The sequence below is a fragment of the Necator americanus genome, chromosome V, assembly GCF_031761385.1.
Source record: "Necator americanus strain Aroian chromosome V, whole genome shotgun sequence".
NCBI lineage: Eukaryota > Metazoa > Nematoda > Chromadorea > Rhabditida > Ancylostomatidae > Necator > Necator americanus.
Genome location: NC_087375.1, coordinates 36,515,699 through 36,540,728, shown reverse-complemented (window position 1 = coordinate 36,540,728; position 25,030 = coordinate 36,515,699). Strand labels below are relative to the sequence as shown.

The following is a 25,030-nucleotide window of genomic DNA, read 5'->3' as shown; positions in this document are numbered from 1 at the left end:
GAGGGCACCAACACATTCCGAAAGATCAGAAGTCTAATAAAACGCTCGAATCTTGCAAATTTTCTGGAACAGACCATTTTCTAACAAAAAAAAAACTCCTATGAGCACAGGTTCTACCAGTTGTCTGAACCTTAGCAGAAGAATATCGCTTAGATAGTGGATTTCCTTCCAAATTGTCCGAAATCTTCGTCAAAAAAAGGAAGATGTAGAAAAAACTGGGCTAAATCGTTCTTTTTGTCGGAATCGAATATTCTAGGCAGTCTCTTTAGGTGACTCTCAAAATAAACTTGTACGAATTTTTCTAGAAACTATCCTGTTTCTTAGAGACTTCTTTTTTCAACTCAAGGACTCTGTTAAAGGTCCATAATCCTCCTGCTCTCGTCAAGGACACATTTTTAAGGAAGAAATTCTGAGAATTAATTCTAGAAGAAGAAAATCCTCTTCAAATTTCTGTCTATAAGTACAATTTTTAGTCTAAGAGGAAAGATTTTTTCTAACCCTTACTCTAAGTGTTGGATACGCTCGGAATGTCGTAAAATTCGGCAGTGTAGAGTCATAAAAATCGCGTAGTCGTAGCGCTGTGATGTGATCCTAATAAACCCATCACTCGCCTAGGACTCACCAATCCTCAAAAAAGAAAACGTGCAAGAGGAATTTACCTAATCAATTTTTGAAAAAAAAAACCTAAAAAAAATAATAACTAATCGAATTGTTAATTATCATTTCCACAGTACTATTTTCGCAGAAAATCTAGAGATAAATTTTTTAGTGTTTTTTTCTCGCTTTTCTCTTTTTTCTTTTAGTGTTTTTCTTTTTTGCGCAAAATAATGATGGCAACATATTCCAATTAATAAGTTAAAAATTCAAAAATTAATTAATAAAAAAAAATTCTCTTGTGATATCTTTGTGTGTGTGACCGTCGACGCAATAATGCACCATAGGTCAAAATTTCGATGGTTTCGACTCTTTGCGCTTTTCTAGGAAAGGAAGAAAAAGCAGGCGAAAGCTCAACAAATGAAATGCTACTTTTCTAAGCAGTTGCTCTGCGAGAAAAGAAGACTTGAGGGCATTTCCGATCAATAGGCATTTTTTGTACGGCGGTGAGCGGTATCGACGAAATGGTACGTAAAGTACCAGTTGAGTGACCGAGCGACGAGTGGTGTAACGTGTCCGCGAAAAATCTATCGGAGGAACACTTAATGATGGTACGATTGGTCATCCACTTGTCACTCCTTTATTTATTCCTCATTAGAGCGCGTCGATAAAACTCCTTCCTTACCGAAGTTCCGCTATATTTTGCGGTATCTGAGCGGCTAGAACTCGACATCCAGAAGATCTTCCTCCTCACGAAATTTCCAGCACAAACTCCTAATTAATTCTTCTGATTCTGATTAATCAATGGTTTTAATTAGCAGTTATCTAGAGGTACTTGTTTATATTTATCTTATTATTATTATTATTATTATTATTATTATTATTATTATTATTATTATTATTATTATTATTATTATTATTATTACTAGTATTAGTATTATTACTACTATTGCTATTATTATTATTATTATTATTATTATTATTATTATTATTATTATTATTATTATTATTATTATTTTACGCTTCACATTTCATTGTGTCACTAAGTAATTTATAAGTAAAAATAATAAATAAGATAAATGTGATAGACTTTACACTTTGCATATTATTTTTTTTTTATTATTTTTTATTTTCACTCGATGAGTGGTGCTCACTCCATCAGCGAAAGGCGCGCAGCGGTGGGGTCTTGCTACGATCGCGACATCTTCAAATTTTAAGCAGACATTTTTTTAATGTCAATTTTATATCATATCAATTTTTTCCCCCAGTTAGCCCGTGACTACAGGCAGCAGGTTCGAGAAAAATCTATCGAAACACTTAAGATGGTACGAGATTGGTCATCCACTTGTCACTACGATCGCTTCTGTAATTTAGCGAATTTATTTATTTATGCTGTTATAATATTACTATTATTATTTTGTCATTTATTTATGAATTTATTCTGTCATTAATTGTTTTATTTTGTTTATGCGTTTATTTCTTGGAATTTTTTTCCCAATTCATCCAGAAACTTGTGTGCACTACGTACGTGTGTGTGTGTGAGTACCGCTGTTTTATTACAAACACTGCTGCTCTGCGTAAACTATCATCCTCGACATTACACCGTTTACATCCACGGATCGTAGGTCTTCGAACGAACACCTGACCACCGACTCGTTCCCCAACACCTTACTGCTTAACGATCGCCGCGTTTAAAAGGAAGTATAGCGACGACGGCGACGACAATGACGACGAGGACGAAAACGTACGTATTCAATTACCAAAGTTAGCCGGCTTGGTAAATTACTGCGATGAAGCCGCTCACCGCCCTGACTGCCTCCTCTTCCTGAGTGCTGACGCTGGCGCTGGTCCTCGGCCGCTTACGCGCCCGTCATTCATTTCCATCGCCAATTAACTCATCGCACTGACCTTGGTGGCTCTGGACGTTTTTTTTTCTCGAGAGTTCTTTTTTTATTCGGGAGTATTTGCTTTTTTCCTTCTTTCTTACCCCTCTCTTTTTTATTTCTCTTCATTTCGTAAAATAAACCGCATCAGAGAAGAATCAATTTTTATTTTTTTTTTTTTTTTCTTTCAAAATAAACCGCATCAGAGAAGAAAAGAAGACAGACAAAATTTATTTATTTATTTTCTTTCATTAGATTTCTTCATTTACCCAAAGGAAACAAGTTTATTTAGATGTTTCTAAGGCTGATTCACTCAATTTGGTTACTGTTTCTTTTTTTTTGAAGAAAAGCAAGTTTCTCCGTAGAAACATCGTTTCCAGAACAAATTCCACAGATGTGACTCATCCACATCTCATTCTTCCGGATGTTCCTTCACCATGAATTCGCCGGAAGATTACTGCCGTCGGATGTTTCCTAAATGTTCCAATTGCGTCATTTATGGTATTTCTATTGCGAGCGCATGTACTTAATTACTCGTCACGTCGATTTTCATCTTAGACTGGAAAATTTTGAAAATCCTAAGAAATGAAATTTAGATCCTAGACCTATGTAGTCTATAACACATTAGGAGCTATGCTGTGTTACCATTTAGTCTGGATACTGTAGCTTTAATTTGTTTTTATCTTCTGAAGTCCTTCCTAGAAACTTTAAAACAATTTTTTTGTTAATCCTTAGATGCTTCTAAGCAAGATAGTTAGGAAAATGGAATGAGTTTAAGGATTTTAGGGATGTAATGTGCCCTAAGATTGTTCGCTCCGTCCAGGCAAAATGCAACCTGAGCTTTTTTTGACACTGTTTTATTGCTAAAACATTACACTTGAGGCCTTTTCCTGGTTTATTACCCTAAAAACATTCATTTTTCTTAGTAATCTAGTCGTCGATTAGTTTTCAGTCTATAATTATCCTGTTTTTTCCGTTAATACCTATAAATTATCCAGATCCAATGCGTAGAATTCCGCTATCGAAACGTTTGTATCCATGGATGCTCTTTTTGGACAAAACTACTCGAAGAAAAAGAGTTTCTACTAACATGTTCCCAATTTTTTTCAGATGAGACCTTTATTAGGCTGGCGTTTCTGCTTTTTTGTTGTTCAGAGGCCTAAATAATTGGTAGAATTTTTTCGTGTTTGAAGAAGGATTGGCGAAGAATTAATTACTTGATTCAACCAGTTTTTTTTTTAAATTTCTAGTTGCCGACACAAAGTCGTTTCTTTCCCGAAAACCTGCAGAGGTAGTGAAGAAACCGTGTAATTAAAAAGACATGGGACCCGAAGAAAAAAATCTAAAATATGTGGAGGAGGAGAAAAAACTTAGTTTGGGACCTTCTAATGACCTAATAAGATGATGCTTCAAAATATTTCACTTAACCATTTGTTTATGTTATTTTCATTCTTTCCATGTTTTATTATTTTATTTTTTTTGTGATGAATTATTTCCTTCAGGCCTGTTATGGCCGGAAATTGCGGCCGGTTGGTGCGCAGAACTATTTGTTGTTTTTCTAATTTCTCTCCAATTTCATTTTCGCTCATTTTTCGAGATTTGCTCCGTATTGCCACCATTATTTTCTCGGAACTGGTAACTTCCAAGCTTTGCTCGGACGGGGCGGGCGAGAAAAACGAGTCGTTGTAACTTGTAATCGCTTTGTCGGTGTTGACAAAATGAAAAAAGTGAGTGACACGAGACGAACAGCACAAGAAAATCCCATCCAACCGAGTTAGAATCTTTTTTCCTTAAAATTCTGGGAAGGAGACATTAAAAAGGGAATAACGCAAGCATCTTCTGTCATCTTCTCAATACAACGCTACCAGATATGGTTACGCGCAGGCGACGTCGATCGATTATCGATTACCGGCGATGGGTGATCAACCACGTCTCCGTCGTCATTCACTTTTTGATGATTTTCTCGGCAAACATTCTTCCGCTCACTTTGCACATTAGTTCCGCCCATATCCAACAATCGTTTCCTCTCGTGTTGCAGCCCGATGCGCATTTTTCTTCTCAGGACTCAGCCGGGAAACACCTAGCGGCTAGCGGTGTTGATTTGTTATGATACTATCAAGTCCCTCAATTATTTTTGAGAGCAAAAAGATTAGATTTTCTCATTTTCTGCAAGGAAATGTGAATTTCTAGCTGAGGACCAATTTGCTCCTCGTGATAATCCTGATGGGATTTCACTAATTTATCAAGTATTCCATGTAATTATATGTATAATTATAATTTCTTGCTGCATACCTTTATTTTTTTAAGTTATTCTAAGATAGGAAAAAAAGGAGTTTGTAATGAAAAAAAGGATTTGTTTTGAAAAATCTTCTTTTTGTCGATTTTTTGATTTTTTTTTGAATGTTATTCCAAGGAGTTTGTAGTAAAAAAAAAGGATTTGTTTCGAAAAATCTTTTTTTTTCAATCATTTGATTTTTTTGAATGTTATTCTCACATTTCTCGATTTTTATGTCCCCATATTGTGTTTTATGACACTATCAGAATGTATTCATAGAATACCTTTGCAAAAATTCTTTCTTTTCCAGGATATTCTTTCTAGGAAAACTTATGATTCGGTTTTTTTTTGTCGAGAGAACAAATTGTAATGACAGCTTGTTTAAACTGTCCTTTACGAAGAACATTCATTCAATTTCAAAAGTCAGTTGTTCGACATTTTTTTTACATGACATTGTCTTCTTTTTTTCTTCCTCTCGAACAACTTTTTCCTGGTTCCTGAAACAATCACAGTATAGCTGATTAGTTTAGGTGATGATTAGAAGCAATGAATCTTTTATGGTCCGTGGTCGCCGTACGTGTGACAATGGAAATATGCCGCACGTACAAAATATACACGTTGATTGAAAATACTTCAAATTTACTATAGCGTACCGTAGCGGCGGCAGAAGATCAGCCTGTTTATCTTAAAATAAAATTCGTCAATTCCTGCGGTTTTCTGTACTGTATTTTTACTTTTTTACTTTTTTTTTACTTCATATACTGCGGAAAAGAAAGAAAAAAGACTGTGTCGTACGGTCAAATAGACAAAAAAGGGGAAACGCTACGCGAGACGAGCGAATTTTGAGGTACTTGTCCGGGAAAGCCTCGATTCGATATGGATGACTAATTCCAGGAATATCACGCTTTAAGAATTTTCAAAATATAAACAATTTATTTTATTGCTTCAAGTTTTTTAAAATAAACTATTACTTTTTTTCTTTTTCTAGTTTTTTTCTCTTGATAATCAACGAGATAACGAAATACCGTGAAATATCGTGTCATTGGGGTAACCTCGCTGAGTTAATTACAAATGTCACTATTGTCACCCTTTTTTGTTTTTTTTTCTTGGTTTTTGTTCTTTTTTCAACACGGGCAGAGTAAAGTTTGTAACATCATTGTGCGATCTCATGCTGCTGCGGCTTTTTTTTTTGTTCTTCTTTTTTTTTGTTTTGAAATTCTCAATTTCATTTTCAGAGGTTATTTACCCTACTTCAACCTACTTTTGCCAAATTTACCTCAGTTTTTTTTGCACAAATGTCTTAGAGCCTTCTGTAAGTTAGAAGCTTAGGAACTAGATCGACGTTACCAAAAAAAACCTATTACTGAACAACCTCATAGGATGCTGATCCCGAAAAATGGATAATCCAGCGAGAGAAGAATCCATCCGTTTCATCTTTATTCTATAGTCCTGCTTTTTATATTATTTATTGTTATTGCTTTTGTGTTATTTATTTTTATTTATTTGTTGTATTATCCTATGTTTACGTTTATCTTTAGGTTCCTATGTTCTTATTGGCTTTTTTCTTTTTCTATGCTTTTCTTTTCATGTTTTTTTTTGAACTTTATTTCCTTTATTTGATGTTAATCTTTAAATTTGAAGCATATGCGACGTTTCGTTCCCACTAAAAATCCCATGGCTGAACCCGACCGCTGGTGATTTTGTCGTAGCTCATTCAATGACAGCAGTCACAGCAGCAGCAGATTCAGGCAACTGGCCCTCATCATCGTAGTTTTTTTTTCGGATCGACTGTGATGACATAATTGTGCAAACATGCACGATTTAGGCAGATAAAAACCGGAGCGATTGCCCAATTATGGATTTACAGCCCATCATACCGTGTTCTCCACATTGTATTGTTTGTGACTTATTTATCTATTATACTCTATTATTTTTATTATTTATTTACATATTTATCTATTGAATATTTGAATATTGAATTTGAATTTGAAAATCTAAATCTCTATTTGAATATGAACTCCTGCCATAGGGTAGAGTTAGTAAAATGTAAAAAAAAATGTAAAAAGTAAAAAAGGTAGTTGTAAAATCCATTTGATGGGCTCAATGCGATTCTAATTCACTAATAATGAATTCCTTGATCCATACAACACTATTGATCCGAAAGTGAGACAAAATTCGATGGAATCGTGTTAAATACGCCCAATCCCTACCGTCCACAGAAATTCCTCAGATGTTTTTGAACTTCGTCGCCGGTTCTTAGCTGCTGGATCCGCGTTCACGTTTCTTGGAAAGAGATTTTTGCATTAAATAGCTGTCATTTTGTTAAAATCTATGCTATTTAAATTAGATTAAACCAAAATTCGCTCCGAGATAGTTTTTGTAGCTACAAAGTTCCGCAGTCGAATTATGTGAGTCGACGAATCTTCCAGAAAAAAACTACGTACGATCAACTGCAACAGCTGACATCGTTCATTGCAATTTATTAACTGAAACCTAATCCTCCTAGTACTAAGCGATGAGATAAATTTGAATTATTCTTTGAATTATTGAATTGATTTATATTATTGAATTTTTGGCATCTATTGGTAGTAAAAATAAAATGATAAGTATAACTAGTGCTTAAAACTGCCACAATGGATAGTTCTTAACATTATTTTACAGCATATGGTAGTTTTTCTTCCCTTGTTAGCAATTTATTTATTGTTGAATTAAATTCTACCAAAGTTCGGATTTATTTATTTATTTATCTATTTATTTATTTATTCACATACACCAATAGTGCACCAAAAGAAAAAAAAAACACATTTGTCCTGAACAGAGAACATCTGAGAAAAAAAAAGAAAAATAAATTGTATCAATTTTCCATAATGATTGGATTTCTTGATTAAAAAAAATGATGAAAATGAAGTTTACCATCTGATATGTATTTTATATCAATTCGTAATGGACGATTTCATATACATATTTTTTCTAAAATAAACTTGGATTGGATACGTTTTATAAGCTGTAGCAGAAATTAACTGTCACTGTTATCTTTAACATCCACGCAGTATCCGGGATCTTTTATCCGTTGCTCATAAAATTTTTTTTTTTTTAAAAAAAGAAATAGGATTAGCATAGAAAGATTTCCATCTTAACGTGATTCTCCCATCAGGGTGCGAAAGGAAAGACCACAGCCAAAACAGCAGCGCTAATTTAACGATGTTACATTTTTTTACAAACAACATCGTCTCATCTTCGTACGATAATAATCGAGCAGTATTAATTTAATAAACGTTATAAAAAAAGAATGCAGACAACTATTGAGTGGTGTCCCAGTCCAACACAACCACCACAGTCGTTGAGGAGTTTTTTCAGAAGAGTAAAAACAAATAACACATAATCAGCGACGCGTGAGTATCCAATCAAAGTGCCGCGAAACACCCATCAACACAGCGCACACAATGCAAATATCAGTACAAAGTTACAGGATATATTAAGAAAATTTAAAATATCATAAAAAAACAATAAAATCAAAAACAACTGTAACTTTCAAATTTTAAAAAACGTCTTTAAATAAATAGTTTTTCAAGCATCCAACCATACAATTACAAAAACAATTTTTACCGAAAAATAAAAACTTACCCTCAATCACTCAATCAGTGATTATCGCAAAATCATTGTACGAATGAGTTCACGTAGATTTGCTGCACGTACTAAAATCTGCTTTGGTATCGGCAAGAACTAACACCATACTTCCTGTGTTGCCATTGATTTTAAGGATATCTTGGACCCATTTTTTTTTGTTTTTTCTATTTTTCACTTCACTAAGTATTTACCGTATTTGTTTTGTATCTGTCCTTGCCACATCTATTTTTGGCACGCCGTTGAACGTAATAAATAAATAAATAAATATTTCGCTACATTTTTTCATATCTACATCGTTTATACATAATATTACATATATTATATCTTTCGTTTTGCCATTTAAAGACGTTTTATAATTTTTTAAATTATTATTAAATACCTTACATGAAATTTTAAATTATTCTAAATCATACACATACACGGTCATCGGCCTGGAGTTGAAAACTGGGCTCACTGCCACTTGATTCTTCGATCAGGGTCCCGTATTAGAGTCTTAAAAATCCTAAATGAATCCATCTATAAGAATTTCAGAAAGGTAAGTAATTAGAAGCAACAATTAAAAATAAAACAAAATAAAACAAAAACCATTATTCAAGTTTACACAGCGAAAAAATAAATAAACGCATCCGACACAGCAGTTCATGTATTATCATTAGCGATTAAACAATTGATGCGATAATTTTAAATTTCAAAATGTGATATCCTGCGAAAGTGGGAAGTTGTCATAACTCGCTTCATCTACCTATTTGTGCTATGTATATTTTATTAATGTTAACTATGTTCTATTTTTCTTCTAAAAATGACTTTTCTGCTACCGTTACCTCAATAAACTCCTTATTTCTTTGCACTTACGTCGTCTGTCTTGTCTGCCCATTATGACTGCCTTATTTTTTTTATTTCTTACGAAATTTTATTTTTTATTTTTATGATTTATTCGTGAAATTTCTCCGAGAGTTCTTCCATGGTCGACTTCAACTGGAAACCTGTATTGAAAGTTTTATTTTTCCAACCAAATCGATATTTTTTCAATATATTAGAACGCACGCAAAGAACAGTTCCCTACTCCTTCAAACCTCCACACACTTTCCATTATGTTTGATTTATCATCTAGGCCCGAATCTCTTCACGTTGCAAAAATACAAAAAATCAAAAGAGAAAATCTTTAGCTCTTTGTTCCTATTCAATACCGTTTCCATCGTTTCTATACGACTTTTTTCTCTTTTTTCTAGTTTAGAATTATATTATCTTACTGAGGTCACCACATAGTGAACATCTTTGAAAAAAAAAACCTTTAAGTCTTTAGAAAAATCTAAGGATTTATTACAAACAAAAAAAGTGATCTATTGTTCGGTTTATGTGGAAAACAGTGAGGTATATAATATCTTAAGAATAAATCGATCTTTCACCTATTGATTGACTGTTACGTGCTTGGAAAATGCCAAGATTTTCAAAAAATCAAGATTTTTAGAAGAATAACTGAATCGTTGACCACTTTAACACTTTGACATTATGTCGAGTTCTAAAAATTTTCATCCACTTGAACCGCTGAAAAAAATTAAAACTTCCATTTTTACTTGTGAAAAAGCACCTTATACTTCACTACGATTAAATATAGTCTATAAAACGATGTTGTTGTTTTTGCTTTACTTTACTTTTACTTTGCCGTTAAAACATTTACTTTATTACACTATTTATTATTATTAAATTATTAATCTATTATTTTTCATCCATTAATACTTTATCATTTAATAATGTTTAATTATTGTTTATCGTGTATTCGTCTTTGTATATTTATCATTCATTGTTTATTATTTTTATTTTTATATTATTTTCAACATATGGTAGTTTGCTACCAGAAAGGACAACAGTTGCAAAACTATTCCCATTCGTTATTTCTACTTTTCATCCATTTTTTCATTATTTCACTTTTTCTCTTTTCTTTTTTTTTCTTTCTTTTTGAAAATATTCATCCCAGACACTGGATCTCCCGTCGAACACACGGTTGCACCGGTCAAAATAGTGATAATTGGATGGGGAGAGCAACTTTCTTAATATAAAAGAGCAGTAACAGGAAATTTTTCCAGAAAACAGTTGATTCCAGAAATATTTTCTATTTTCTGCAATTGAACAGGTAAAGTGGGAAAGGGAGTTTGAAATTCATCCCGGGATTCTAAAGTGAGCGATTTGATGGCTAAAAATTTGACTTTTTTAACCCAACCCACTCGATATTTCTGGAAATTTCCAACAGAAATTTTTATTTTATTATTTTTGGTTTTTTTCTTAGGATTTTTACTTTACTTTTATTTTTATTTTTTTATTTTACAACGATGCATTCCCTTTTATCGCTCGGGGAATCTGATTTTTGCCACTCGCTATTCCTGTTTCTTACAGCAGTTCTTCCACCGTCGTGTTTTTCTTTTTTTTCCAACCTATTGGACCTAATCTTCACTCTTATATATTTTCAGTTACAAATTTTTTTGTTACATTACGGTACGGTACCGTACAACTTCGATCTAACGACCTCATCCATAACTCTCGTTCTCGGCTCGTTCGGCAAATCATACAGTCTTTATTTTCGTGGTTTCGCATTGTCCAGTCTAGCGCGCAACGAATATTGGAGCAGGTAAGATTTCTCGTCTGTTTTTTAAATGAACATCCAATTTTTTTTTCTAAAAATCAAATTGCATAGTTTTTTTGTGTTGTCGGTGCCGATAATACGAGGAGGACCTTATCAGTGGGGATTTTGTGGGTGGTGACTTCTCGGTGATAATGTGGTGTGGGTGGTGACGTCTTTTGCATTGTTCTTTTTCCTTCTGCTTTTTCTGTAAATAAAAATCACTGTATCAACAAATAAAATAAATATAAATAAATAATAAACAATGTGAATATGATTAACATAAATCAAGGTGATGAGAGGATCTTTATAGTGAGATATCCAGCAATATTTTGGGAGTCCTCGAAAATAAAATATTTTATATTTACACATCTGCAGGTGTTTTCAATAAATAGATAAAAATTTTCATTTTTCAAATTTTGTTTCTTAAAATAGTTCGCTGGTGCATTATTCACCCATTCATAAAGGTTATTTCTTTAAAATTATTTGAAATTAATTTCAAAGTTATTTCTTATTTTTATAAAAATTTTCTGCTAAAAAACTCAGAGCAAAGTGATTTAACAACGCAATCATGCAGCCTCCTTTTTCTCTTTTTCCATTTCTCTGATTTCCTGGTATCGGCAGTTTTTTTTTAGGTAAAACATTCCCTTATTAGAAGCATGTGGGCGTAGTTTTTATAATTTCCAAAAAAAGAAGAGAAAAACTGGAGTTCTATGTTTCGATGTTTCGCGACCGAAAATTTGTTTTTGGTGCACTTTTCGTTTTAGTAAGTAAAATTATTCACTTACTATAATATTAATGAGTATATAGAGGGTTCGAACGAGGTTAGGAACGAGTTAGGTTAGGAACGATGTATGTAGGTTCGAACGAGTGTCACAGTAGCCGGTGGAAGAATAGTGTTAGGATGAACAAATTTCATTTAGCTGGGAATCAATCGATAAAGACTTAATTCCGGCTTCTGTTTTCTTCTTTATCGTCAATCATTCAATATTTTCTAGTTATTCTGAGGTCCCTCTCTGAGGTTTTAGGTAAAGGTCTCATTAAAACCTTACTAAACATCAGTGAACACTGCTTCGGGGACCCTATAAGTTTGGAATTCGTTTCATCCTCCTTTTTCCCCAGTTTCGCGGCTTCATTTCCTTTTCGGAGAGTCAACTGTGAGCTGTGACTCATTCGTGGAAATGTTTTGTCTGTCCAGCAGCGAAGAAATAAAATGTTTTAGTTCCATTTTCGCACTTTTCTCGTCCAATACTCAGCCGTAGATGGATCTTTAAGGGACATAAAGCGATCGCCGCTATAGTTTTGATTGTTTAGTGCGGATCGAATTCGATTGAAAGAGGGAAAAAAATCTAGCCGAATTTATTCGCAACCGCACGCGAGCGCGTTTTCTGGTGTTTACCAATTAAGGCCACGCCCACATCTTCGTTTTTTTTTCTTCGGTCATGCGTTCACGGACGGTTTTTCCCCAATTCACCCGGAGGACTTACGATAAGATAATGACACGAATTTTTCCTAGAAATCCCCACTGAACCTATCTTATCCTATCTTATCGCCGTACCGTTCGGTTATTGATTGATTGGAATTTTTCTTTTTAGTAAATTCGAAATGAAGAAAAAGGGAAACCGTGAGTCACCTGTCATATCAACAAATTCTTCTGTAAATCCTCAATAGATGACTCATTTCGAGGTTATCGGGCGTCGGCTCAAGGGTTCGGGGGAAATGGTGCTTGAGTTTTGTGCGCTGAGATCTTGACCTTTATTCCGATAAATCGGTTTCGCTGTGATTAGGTCTCGGAGACTGTACGAGGTCAACGATGGGATGAGTCTCTCGTTCCCTTAGGATCCCATACTTTATGCTATCGCCCAGAAATTTATTCTCGTTATTCTATTCGAAAATTTTGTAAATTTTGTTCTAGCTCCAGAAATATAGCTCCAAAAAACCTAAAAACATACCAAAAAATTCAAAAAATCTCCTTCATTTCGTGCATCAGTCCTGCTTATTTGAAAAAAAAAATGAAACTTCACTGGAACTGTTTACTTCTCCCCTCCTAATATGAGTCTTAGAAAGTCCTACGGGCATTAATCGCAACGAAAAAAAACCTCCACCTCGGCACTCAACGACCGCCCATTGCGGTTCAAGCGCTGCCAAGCGGAGCTCTACATGAAACTGTGCAAATACAAATTCATTCACGCCGCCTTCTAGCTCTGTTTGTTCATCGTTCGACTATTTATTCAGCATTCATTCATCAATATAAACATCAAAAGAGACACTACAGAGATAATATAGGCGTTAGTTTCAGGAAATCAGGAAGATTTTTTCCGAACTATATCCAAACATTCTCTCTTTTTTTCTTCTTTCATACACGACCTTTTCGCTATTTTCTATTTTTATCTCCTTTCGCTATGACTTATTTTCTTCCACATCCTTCCTCCAAATCAGTTTCTGACCAAAAATCACTTCCTGGAAATTTTTCGGGGGAATTTTTGAAAAATTACCTAGACCTTGCAGATTAGGTGCTAAACACTAAATTGAGAAAGGATGAAAACGAAAAATGGCGAGCAGAAAAAAAAAACGTTTCAATCAGTCAATAATAACTGATTTATTGACTATCCGATCAATAAATCAATTAATTGATTAGTTAATCAACTACGAATAATGATGAGAAGTATGAAGTAGCCAATTATACCTATCGAAGATGAAGGTTTTTAGGAGAAAATCTTTAATCCTCCAAATTTTTAAATAATTTAAGAATAAATAGTTTGATTAAAAAATTAAAATTAATCCAAGAAGAAACAGCCAACCACCAAAGATACCCACCAAAGATGAAAATTAAGTAAAATAAAATTTAAGTAAAATTAAGTAAATTAAAATTTAAAGAGAGAATTTAAGGATGAAAAATAGAATTTTTTTGAAGAAGATATATAAGATGTAATGCTGCTGCTCGGCTTATTCGCGGCAACGTTCGGATCCGTCAATATCTGAGTTATTTTGCTCCGTAGCTGTTCTGATGGAATTTTCTGCTGCACCGTACCCTGCTTAGCCGTGCCGCAAGTGACGCAGGTTGTTGTGAGGCAAAACCCGTTCTATTTGCGTCCGTATGTCAATGCTGTTCCATGCGAAATTTTCAGGATTTCCAGGAAAATTCCTACTAAAAGGCACCCGTCTAATTGCTCTAAACAAGATTTTTAGTTGGATCTGTTGCAATTTTTCCGTTTATTACTACATTTTCCTATCGATTGATGCTTATTGATGCTTTTTTTTTGTCAGTTTTTTCCCCTCGTCAGCCACTCTTCGGATTCCGATGCTGTTGTTGTTGACTGATTTCGTTCACTCAATTACATCTTGACGATTGACGCCAACTTTTTCAAATAATAATCCATAAATTCGTCTTTAACTGCGAAAAATTGTGGCTTCTGTCGCCATTGACACTCATCTGACTCCTTTTTTTCCCACGGTCGATCGATGTTCGGAGAACGTTGATGTTTTGTAATTTGTCCCGTTCCCTTTCATGTTCTGCCTGCTCGTTATCGTTTTCATTTATGAAAACGCGTGAAAACAACGTGATCCTCGTTGTTGAATCCAGAAATTTTCTTTTTTTTCTTTTATAGCCGATCGAATTCTTCTCATATTCGTTCCACTGGAATTTTACTGTCGACTTTTTCCTGAAGAAGCTGATTATTGGATTGTTTTACAGAACAGATTACTTCATTAATGTACAGCAAGTGCCTTTGGCGCAACGTTGTAGAAAGTGTCACTCCTCATTATTTTTTCCACAAATATTTCAAGTTCCACAAAAAAACTACCCGACTCACCAGTCAGATTTTCGCAGATATTACTAGTATCTAGTTGATCATTTCCCTTGCCGCATAAATTTGCCGCTACCGTAACCAGAATTTCTTTCGGTTCTTTGGAAATCACTGAACAGTTAGTTACTTGTGGGCATCAAAGCACATTCTGGAAGAGATTTGAAAATTTTTTCTATACCTCTAAGTACATAATGATGTACAGTGAATAGAGCCGAACACCCGCTATTCTGCTCAATTCTCGGCCAAAATTTCCTGGAGTTTGTTGTTTTCTTTTCCTTGTGATTTTCAGGTTGAAAACGAATGAAACTGGTTTCGTATTTCTGTTATTTGCCACTCTAATGATATGAGAAAAAACTGGAGAATTTTCCTTGAAATATATTTGTGCCCCAACGCTCCTCAACCAGTTTCTCCTTTAGATTACATAGGGAATGTTTACTAAGCAGTGCAATATTATTGCAATACATTTCATTCCACTGTTTACAATTGCGATGCGGAGAAAAAAATGCTGGACGTTTCTACGGATGCCCCCGTGTCTTACGCTAAACTTTCTCATATAGCTCGAAAAAAGATCTATTTTTAAACAAATGTGAGGTTTCCATTCCTTTTCTAAATTTCCCAAACTCAAAATCTTATAAAATGAAATATTACTAATAAATAATAATAATGAATAAAATTTAGATTTTTATCCCTACATTTTATTATCATTATTTATTATTTTATTATTTCATTACTACATTTTATTATTTGACAATAATACAGAACTAAGCGCTCTGGGAGGTAAGTGAAATGTGCACCATCGTTAAAGTTTGCATTTAAAAGAGCAATTCATGAAATTTATTTAAAAAAATAATGAAAATTATTAAATATTGAAATGAGTGTGTAAATCCTACTGAATACAAACGAATCCTAAAGAATGAATCTTCTGAAATCCATGCATTTCGATAATTTCCCTGCTGATTTTAATTGATTCCACTAATTCTGACTCAGCAAAGTTTAATACTTACTTTAGTTTACGTGAAAAAAGAATCTGGAAATAAGAAAATACCCTACGAAGTTCGGCGTTTATGATTTTCGCACCCTCAACCTTCAAAATAAAAAGTAAATAATGTAAATAAATATAAACAAAAAATCCAATACATTAACATAGCAAAATAATAATACAATGTTATATAAAAGAAATATATGAACAACAAAGAAAAATGAAGCTGATAAGTGTATAATAAACAATAAAGTGTGAGTAACAAAACAATTTTTTTCCGGAAAATAACGAAGGGGACGGATACAAAAGCTGCAAATTGTGTAGTACCTTCAGAATAAATAGTAAGCAATATAAATAGATATAAACAAAAATAAATTATATGAGCATAGCTATATAATAACACTTTATAATATAAAAATATATAAACAATAAAAAATAATAAAATAACAATAATAATAAAATAATAATAAAATAAAACTAATAGAATAAATAATAAAAAACTAGAACTAAGTACATAACAAATAATAAATTAAGCACAGTACATAACAAATAAAAAGCAAAAAATAACAAAATTTTTATTCTTTTTAAAAATAAGAAAAGAACCGTGCAAAAGTTGTAAATTGTGTAGTAGACAATAAATTTTTATTTTTTCAAGAGGAAATTCATTTATAACAATTATAACAAATAATAAGAACAATAACAATTATAACAAATAACAATATAATTTGTAACATTTTTAGTTCTTCTTAAAACAAAAAAAAGGGAGCATATGTATTTTTAACTGAGTGTTCCTCTATGAAAATTGGTCCTAATATCGATCAATCGTTCCATTGAAAAATTCAATTTAGGCATGTGATTTGACGCTTTCATTGAAAAGAGAAAGAATCCACATTTTCCCCGATTTTTTTTTCACCGCGTCATGTGCATATTGGAATGTTTTAGTGTTTGTATGTGTTCGTTTCCTCTTACACGTACATTCTTCAATTTGTTCTATATTTCAGAAAATAAATCAAATAGACTCAATCAACTCAACTCATCAGTCATCTTAGGCAACAATTCATCGTGGATTCATAGAGATTTTTATTTATAGGTGAGATTTTCTATGGATTTCTCTCCACATTACTTCTTATTTCTGTTATTGAACGAGGAAAAAAGGGATTTTCTAATCGAAAAAAAATTATTTTTTGCATAATGAAGAGGTAAAAAATCGATTCTTTGGACTTTTCCGTGAAAAATCAATCCAGAAAAAGTTTAAAAAAAGCTACAAACTTTGCTGAAAATATTACAGATGTAGCCATAGATGACAAATGCACTTCGTCAGCCATCACAAACGCAAAAATGCGTCAATTCAACACATTTCTTTTCTTCCCGTGTAGAATTTATGTATACATATGAGAATTTGAACAAAAGTACATATTCTTAGCGTTGATCCAGAACTACGTTTTTGCTCTTCTTCTGAAATCGAACGTTTCCTTCCCTTTGTGTGTAAATCACTATATTAAGACTAAGAAGGGCGGGACAACTATGTTGCTATTGGTTAGGGAGTCAGTGCAACCAATCAGAGCTTTTTTATCGATCGATTTTGCTGCGTTTTCTTTCTCAGTAGAAAGGGACTTGTAGTCCTCTTTAGCGACTTTAAAATGTATAGACGATCATTCAATAAATTCTATAGCATTTATTTTAATTTATTTGTTTTTCTTTTTTAAAATTTTTTTTCTAATTTAAATTTCCTTCGCATTTAGAATCCATGTATACGATAAATGGGAATTATAACAACTTTATTCCTATCGTTGATTGAACGGAAGCTACACATTTGCGCCTATACGATGAAATTTTCTTTTTTTTTTCTGGGTGTATAAGTCATTATATTAAAAAAGGCGGGACCACTGCATTGCTATTGGCTCGGTAGTCATTGCAACCAATCAGGGCTTTCGTATCGATCGATTCGACTGCGTTTCCCTTGCGATAATGATGAACTGGTAGTGTTTTTCAGCTATTTTAAAATGAATAGACGATCACTCAATGAATTTTATTCTGACCAAAGTTCTAATTGTGCCGATTTGCAGAGCTATTTCTGCTTTCTTTCTTTTTTTTTCCTTGCAAAGCATGACTGGTTTTCTTTTTCTTTTCAGAGGCAATGCTGACGTGGGAATTCAATCAGATTCTAATTATACTCACAATCGTTGTCGCCACTATCGCATTTATTCTAATGTTATATATTTATTGCCATTATAAATGCGGTTTTTGCCGTCGAAAGCAAAAACAGTCGACGAATTTACCAGAAGTACGTATCACAGTGCACAATGACGCAAAGTAAGTTATTTCTCGGATGAAATCTCAAAAAAAAATTCTTAGCGATATAACAACTCGTATCGTTTACGATTCCATTTTTCTCAGGAAACCCCTAACAATGGACTGCCCAGATATGGATTATATCGATTCACGAAGCACAAATTTGGTGTCGTCGACCGTTCGAGTCTCATCTGTTCACAATGCACCACAACAGTTATGAAGCCTCTATTCCTCTTCACCGCAAAACGCCTTTATGTACAGCAAACGATAAATTTTGTTCTTGTTTTAAATTCAGATCACTTTAATGTGGAGTTAAATATTTGCCCATATTCTCTGTGTGCAGAACTACAGAAAACAAACAAACAAACAAAACTATCATGCGCGTATTGTCGTAATTGTAGGTCTGATCCTGTCATTTCTAGAACCCTGTGCAAATATTTCAACAAACTTGGTTACACATATTTTGTCCTATCGTATCGCTACAGGAAACGGATGATTTATAGTTGTGTTGTGTAAGTAGCTGCGTAAGCGGCTGCAATCGAAGCGGCCTGACGAAGCTAGCGGTTAGAATCCAGGTGGGACTATCGGGAAGCGCAGCGATGAGTGGTGCTAGCAGGGGTCCCCTATCGATGCTAACATCGTTCCTCTCTATCGCTTACTCAATTGCATTGAGTAAGCGATGGAGAGGAACGTCGTAATGGCTAGAGTATACATGAAAACCATAAGGGAACGTGACGGTGAAGTGTGAACAACTAGGTCCCATGGATGTGATAGAAAGTTAAGAATGTAAATATAGTGCAACTATTTTCATTTGATATATTTGAAAATAATGAAGGGAATACTATAGCGATACCCTAGAACTAATAGCAGTTTTAAAACTCTGCTCTTCCTCTGAATGACCTCAGTTGCCTCTTACCAAGGTAACCCCATTCTTCACAATTCTATATTTTCAATTCTTTCGCTCATTAGATTCTTGCGTTAGAAAATTCGTTCGGCAAGGAAATGTTGCAACTCAGATTGATAGAACTGTCGAACCTGAATTCCCAGGAAACGTATACGCAGTGCTGAAACCAACTCTATGGAACGTCATTCGATCAAGCGAACCTACTTTAGTAACTTTGTCCGTGTCAGGTTAATCAAGAGACTTCCATTAAATTCAATTTCCACGAAAGTCCAAAGTGAAGGTGATTTTATCCAACTTTTCCAAAATAATCGAAACACCGTCTACTACCTTAGATAAGCTGAAGCTTTTTCTAATTACCGAAAAAAAGCAACACCAACTTCCCGAAATACCAGTATCCTCGCAGAAAAACAACCCCAAACATATTTTCTTTCTAAAGAAACCACACAGTGCTTCAAGATATATGTATATGTTCAACATGCACGAAAATAACAAATTTGTATTTCAACAAAAACAATAAGTTTAAACGGCTTCTTCCTTGGTAACCTTGACTGGTTTTCCTCCACGAATTCTTCCAGTACGACGGGCAGCGATGAGACCAACCTAAATTTCTTTGCGTCAATTTTCAAAACTTTCTTCAAAGAATTCAAACCCATCACTTTTCAAGAAAATACTATGCACGGGTTTACAATTTGACAGAAACATTTTTAAAAAAAGTAGAATTGAAACAGAGTACACTCACCTTCTTACCAGCGCTAGCATCTCTTCTGACTGTTGAGGGATGACCGATGTGTTGATGGTTACCTCCTCCGTGGGGATGTTCAACGGGATTCATTGCAACACCTCTGACTCTCGGCCAGCTGTTTCTCTTTGCCTTGTACTTGTGGTAAGCACGTCCGGCCTTCAGCATAGGCTTGTCAGTACGTCCTCCTCCAGCGACCAACCCTAGAATGGACTTACTTTGTTGAAAGAGATAAGTGCAGAAATATCATACTTGAAAGAATCTCTTCAAAAATTCACAAACCAATCATAGCGCGGTTAGCAGACTGGATAACCTTCTTTGCTCCGGATGGGAGGCGAATTCTGGTCTTTCTGGTTTCGGGATTGTGAGCAATCACAGTTGCGTAGTTGCCTAGAAAGATGAAAGCATAAGCAACAAAAATAGTCTTTAGAACTCAAAATGAACAAACGACGACAGCATCGAAAACAGTGGTAACATCAGCGTTACCGTACATCTAAGATGCTGACAAGCCCAACTACATCACAGTAATTGAAATATTTTCACCATTTCACCCAAATAACAAATGAGAATTTGAATGATTTCATTTGTAAATTCGGATAGAACAACAGCTGAAGATAATGGTAGATTCAACCGATTTGCGTAGTCTTTCTACCGTCTCAGTCCTTTACTTTTTCTGGACATGATCTCAAGAATTCGCATTAAGAATAATTTGAGATCCTGATTACGAAAACAGCAGTACTATTTATGTGCTGTGGCCACTATTGTGTCCTGGGTTTAAAAACGGAAGTAAGCTATTATTCTAAGGAGATTACTTCAGTGGTATTTGGTAGTTATGACCACTGATATCAAAACAAATGTGGACGAAATTAACTGTGACATTCCACCTAAAAAAATAGCGTTACGACGCGAAAATACGCTACATTTATGAAAACGCCTAAAAAACACAAAAATTGACATTTGTGAATTGGGGTTTACGAAGAAAGTGACCCAGCGACATTCGTAAGCAGAGTTTTAAAAGATCCTTTTCTTATTTTTATTCTACTAAACTATTCTAGTGTATTAAAAAAAAACATATCGCTACTAAACCATACATGCAACAGTCGGACACGGTGCTCCGACTCCCTTCACTTTTGAAGGTTTTCGAAGGGACCCCTTCACACTTATCATAGACATTTGTGGCCATCACTAATGACGTTCATGTTACGAATCAAACTAAGTAACATAAAGAGAGTAAAGCGTCATTTTCGAAATGAATTCCATAAAGAATGAAAATGCAAGTGAAAACGTTTCTCAACAATAACGTACCCGAGCACTTAGCGAGCTTTCCTCGGTCACCACACTTTCCCTCAACGTTGCAAATTGTGGTTCCTTCAGGAAGTGTTCCAACGGGGACTATATTTCCGACTTGAACGCTAGCTGAAACCGAATGCTTGAGGAACACATTCAAAAAAACTTGAAAGTGGAAAAGTGAGACTAGTTCCTCGTCTCAACAAAACCCAAGGTCACTGGCGCCTAATTACTAAAAAATAACCAGTAGAGTACAAGGATCTGGTTGCAAGTGCAGCCGTATCTACCAGCGCAAAGGCAAAAAAGAAGCGGAAGTACCGAAGAAACTTTGGAGTAAAGTAAAGAAATCCCAAAAGGAAGGGAAGAACAATACCTCCACCCTTTTGAATGGTCTGAAATTTTCCAGCTCTAGGAATACAGCTACGCACAGTATGTAGGATCTTTTAAGAAACTAAGGATTCTAGAGAAAAACACTGACGATATGTATGACGCGCTCGGGCCTTAGCATTCTATGAGATAGACATAACCACCGATAAGGCTCATTTTCTCCTAACTTTCCTGAAATTGTCTTCCAAGTTCAATTGAAAAAGCCCAAATTGAAAAGGTTTCCAAATGCTACTTACAGTTACTTGAATAATGATAAGAATCAGCTAACTTAAATCGAAAATTTCGAACAATATTCAAACCGTAAGATCGCAAATAATTCATTATATTCGTTTAGGTGAAAGATTGCAACTCAATTGCAATTTATTAAGTATTGGAGTATGCTTGGAAATAAAGGACTAACCCCTGGAACCACAGTACACGAATTGTCCAGTATACATTCCTTCAGCAGCGACAACGGTGCTCTTGACGGTTTTGTACTTGTACGGGTCACGGAAAGCGATAATGGCCAGAGGTGCACCACGTCCTGGATCGTGGATGATGTCCTTCACGATACCGCGGATGTAGCCGTGACGTTCGGCATAGTCGAGTGGCCTCAACTGTGCGGCTCCTTTACGGTGCTTGTTGTGCGACTTGAAGATACCTCCAGCTCCTTTGCGCTGGACACGGATCCGACGACCCATTGTTTGAAACCCTAGAAGAAAGTAAGGTCTCGAAACGAACAACGGATTGACAAAAGTTTTATCACGGGCAAAACGAAGCCAAACTCTGCATAATGTAAAAAGGAGCTTCGCATAAAAATCACTCCAATGGAAAATAACGAAATTAATCTCCCTCTCTTCTTGAAACCTCGGCATTGGGAAGTGTATTTGTCTTCATATTACTATTTAGTAAGACATAACAAGAAAAAATAAATAGTGAAATTGTTTGAACGAACCAACACATTCTAAACTACTTACAGCATATAGACTATGCCATAGATGCGATAGACGGAGCCGGTGCTCTGACCCCCTTCACTTTTAAACGGTTGGGGAAGAGACCTCCTTCACTTTTAAACGGTTGGAGAAGGGATCTCCTTCACTTTTAAACGGTTGGGGAAGGGACCTCCTTCACTTTTAAACGGTTGGCGAAATTACCCCCTTCAATTTTGTACGGTGAGCGAAAGGATCCCTTTCACTTGAGCTGCACCCCATGAGCTACACTTCCTTAACGTGAGGAGGGTCCGGCTTCTCCCTAACGCACCTATGGACTAAGCTCCAAAAGAATGAAAAACTTTAATCTCAAATGAAAATGAAATTTCAAAAAATAATCATCAAATGATTTTTAGATATTATTATATTGTACTAATGAACAACCTTTAATGACACAGGGCTTGAAAACCAAGTTGATCGTGCTACTCAGACTCAACGAAAAGCTTCAACAATTATAACTACAGTAAGAATGATTAATGAAGATGTTCCAGTCCAAAAATGTTTGACTTCAACACACTTCACATGCATGCATACCTACAGCAAAACGTTATGGATCAAAGAAAAGCTCTGTCGTTTGTAATCTTCCCTCTTGTAATTTGAGAATTGAAATTATGGCATGGATGTTGTCAGAATACCAAACAGACTTTTCAAACGCGCTAAATGTGAATTGAGAAGTTTAAAAGCATATACTATCAGCTATACCTTATAAAAACATTTAGTTTGTCACGCGCGAATGTTTGATATGAAAATTAATACCGAAAAGAATGTTCGCATGAAACAATATTTGGACTATTTTATATTGACCTACAATTAACGGAAAACTTCAACGTCCGGTAGTATTTCAAGGCGAACCCGCATTGAAATTAAGTGACGGAATAAGTAAGAAGGAAAAGGTAGAGAGGATTGAACAACGACAAATCCATATCGAAATGCGCCAAATAAACCAAAGACACAACATTTGTACGGGAAAAAAGAACTAAGAAGATTCAAATATTAGGACTAAGACATGGAATCATAAACATAATGAACAACAACAACTAAGCGACCACATTCCACGGAAATATTCCCAAAAACAGTATTGAGTGTCCCGTTCGTAAAGTGACCATAAAACTATGAAAAATCGCAAAGAATTCAGTACAAGAAGTAGAAAAATGGGCACAAAATGAAGATCTCGAGATTCGCTGCAAATCGTTCTAATTGCGAACAACAGATACTCCGTTAGCCTGAATTTCAAGGCGAGCGGTCGCGTGGCGCAGTAGCACCATGGGTCGCCGAAACTACCAGCGCAGCGCTGTTCGTCGGGGTTCTCTGAACAACTATATGGCTGGGACTGGGGTCACATGGCACATGGGACCGTATCCGAGACATGCGTCCTTCGGGGGGGGGGGGGGGATATGGAGGTAGCAAAAGGATCGGCGAACTTTATCTCTAATTGTGCAGTCCAATGCTTAGTTGCATCCTTTCTCCGAGTGTGGTATCCAGTTAGGTTTGTTTCAAACTCGATGCTGCTGCATTTCGCTGCGGGACCTAATTGTTTGTCACAGAAACATTTCCACTGCAAGAAAGAATGGTGAAATATTTCCGCGGCAAATTAAATACGGGTGCAAAATTTTTACAGAACTGTAACTGCAATGTCTCCAGCCAAGACACAGTCTCCCATTAGAGCACGACTTTCAATCTGAAAGAATTCTACTGGATACAGACTCCGAATCTCTGTTGTTTAGAGGAAAAAAAAACTGTCGGATAAACTATTGTTGAAGGCATTTTGAGCTGCCTAAGTGACACTTCAGCGACCGTAGCTGGAAGGTACGGTACATTTCCAGTCATGGATCCATTCCCCAAGACTATTCTCTTCGGCTAAGTTTTCAAATCCATTCAATTCTTGTGAGGACCCGCATACTCGTGTCTATATCGCACGAAATACACAGAGGTATTTGAGAAAATAGGAATAAGAAATTTGAGAATAACAAGTTTGGACGTACCACAAATGCAATTCAGTCGAATTTCGAATTACGGTAAGATGGTCTCTGTCTACAGCAGTTCAGGTATTCTTGATAAGACCACTGCCTAGAATGCACTCTTGTGTTCGGTTGCTCAGACGTACTTGCAGATCGCAATTGTCTGAGTTTCATTCGCTGGGGACTCAAATGAGACTTCCACCTCGACACGCTTACCACAAGTGAGTCCTGCAGCGAAGGCCTGAGTAGTCCTGCGCCTGTTCTATCTACGGTAGGTTTCCTCTTCGATTTAGTGAACCAGCGCGTCCAGGCCGTTTCAGACGTGCATTTAGGTTCGCTATGGGTGTCAAGACGGGGGAGATCGATACGCGCGAACCTCAGGAGGCTTCGCTGAGTGAAATTTGATTTCTTTTCTCCATCTCTGTTTGAGTCACCGATATTTTTCCTTCCACTCTAATTTCGTTCTTCCTTCCTTGCTGCGTTTTACATCTTTTTCTTGTTCTTGTTTTTTTTTCTGTCTTTTCTTTTCTTGTGTTCTCTTTCATTCCGTCTTTATTTTTCTTGTTTCTTGTTTCTTTTTTCTTTTTTCTTGTTACTACTTTGATGTTAGAATTAATTATGATCATCGGCTCTGTGTGTGTTCTTGAGGGAGGGGAAACTTTGCATGCACCTTTTTTTGAGATTTTTTAATTTTAATCGCATAGAGGGAAGGACAGT

The 25,030-nt window shown here is 35.2% G+C and overlaps 2 protein-coding genes across 3 annotated transcripts; one reads left to right on the top strand and one right to left on the bottom strand.

Moving 5' to 3' along the window:
- Positions 1–1,118: 1,118 nt before the first annotated feature.
- Positions 1,119–18,290, top strand: RB195_016280 (uncharacterized protein; the record flags this gene model as incomplete). Of its 2 annotated transcripts, XM_064207363.1 has the most annotated exons (7): positions 1,119–1,121; positions 1,424–1,640; positions 10,845–11,002; positions 16,780–16,817; positions 16,855–16,868; positions 17,911–18,091; positions 18,176–18,290. In XM_064207363.1, the coding sequence occupies 7 exons, from the start codon at positions 1,119–1,121 to the stop codon at positions 18,288–18,290; spliced, it is 726 nt and encodes a 241-aa protein (XP_064063244.1). The 2 variants fall into 2 exon arrangements, with proteins under 2 accessions (XP_064063244.1, XP_013293133.2); XM_013437679.2 differs by lacking the exons at positions 1,119–1,121; positions 1,424–1,640; positions 10,845–11,002; positions 16,780–16,817; positions 16,855–16,868 and having other exon boundaries at positions 17,916–18,091.
- Positions 18,291–19,493: 1,203 nt separating this feature from the next.
- On the bottom strand, positions 19,494–22,067 carry RB195_016279 (uncharacterized protein; the record flags this gene model as incomplete). The annotated part of the gene is made up of 5 exons (XM_013437678.2): positions 19,494–19,574; positions 19,714–19,916; positions 19,996–20,103; positions 21,019–21,129; positions 21,788–22,067. The coding sequence occupies 5 exons, from the start codon at positions 22,065–22,067 to the stop codon at positions 19,494–19,496; spliced, it is 783 nt and encodes a 260-aa protein (XP_013293132.1).
- Positions 22,068–25,030: the final 2,963 nt, after the last annotated feature.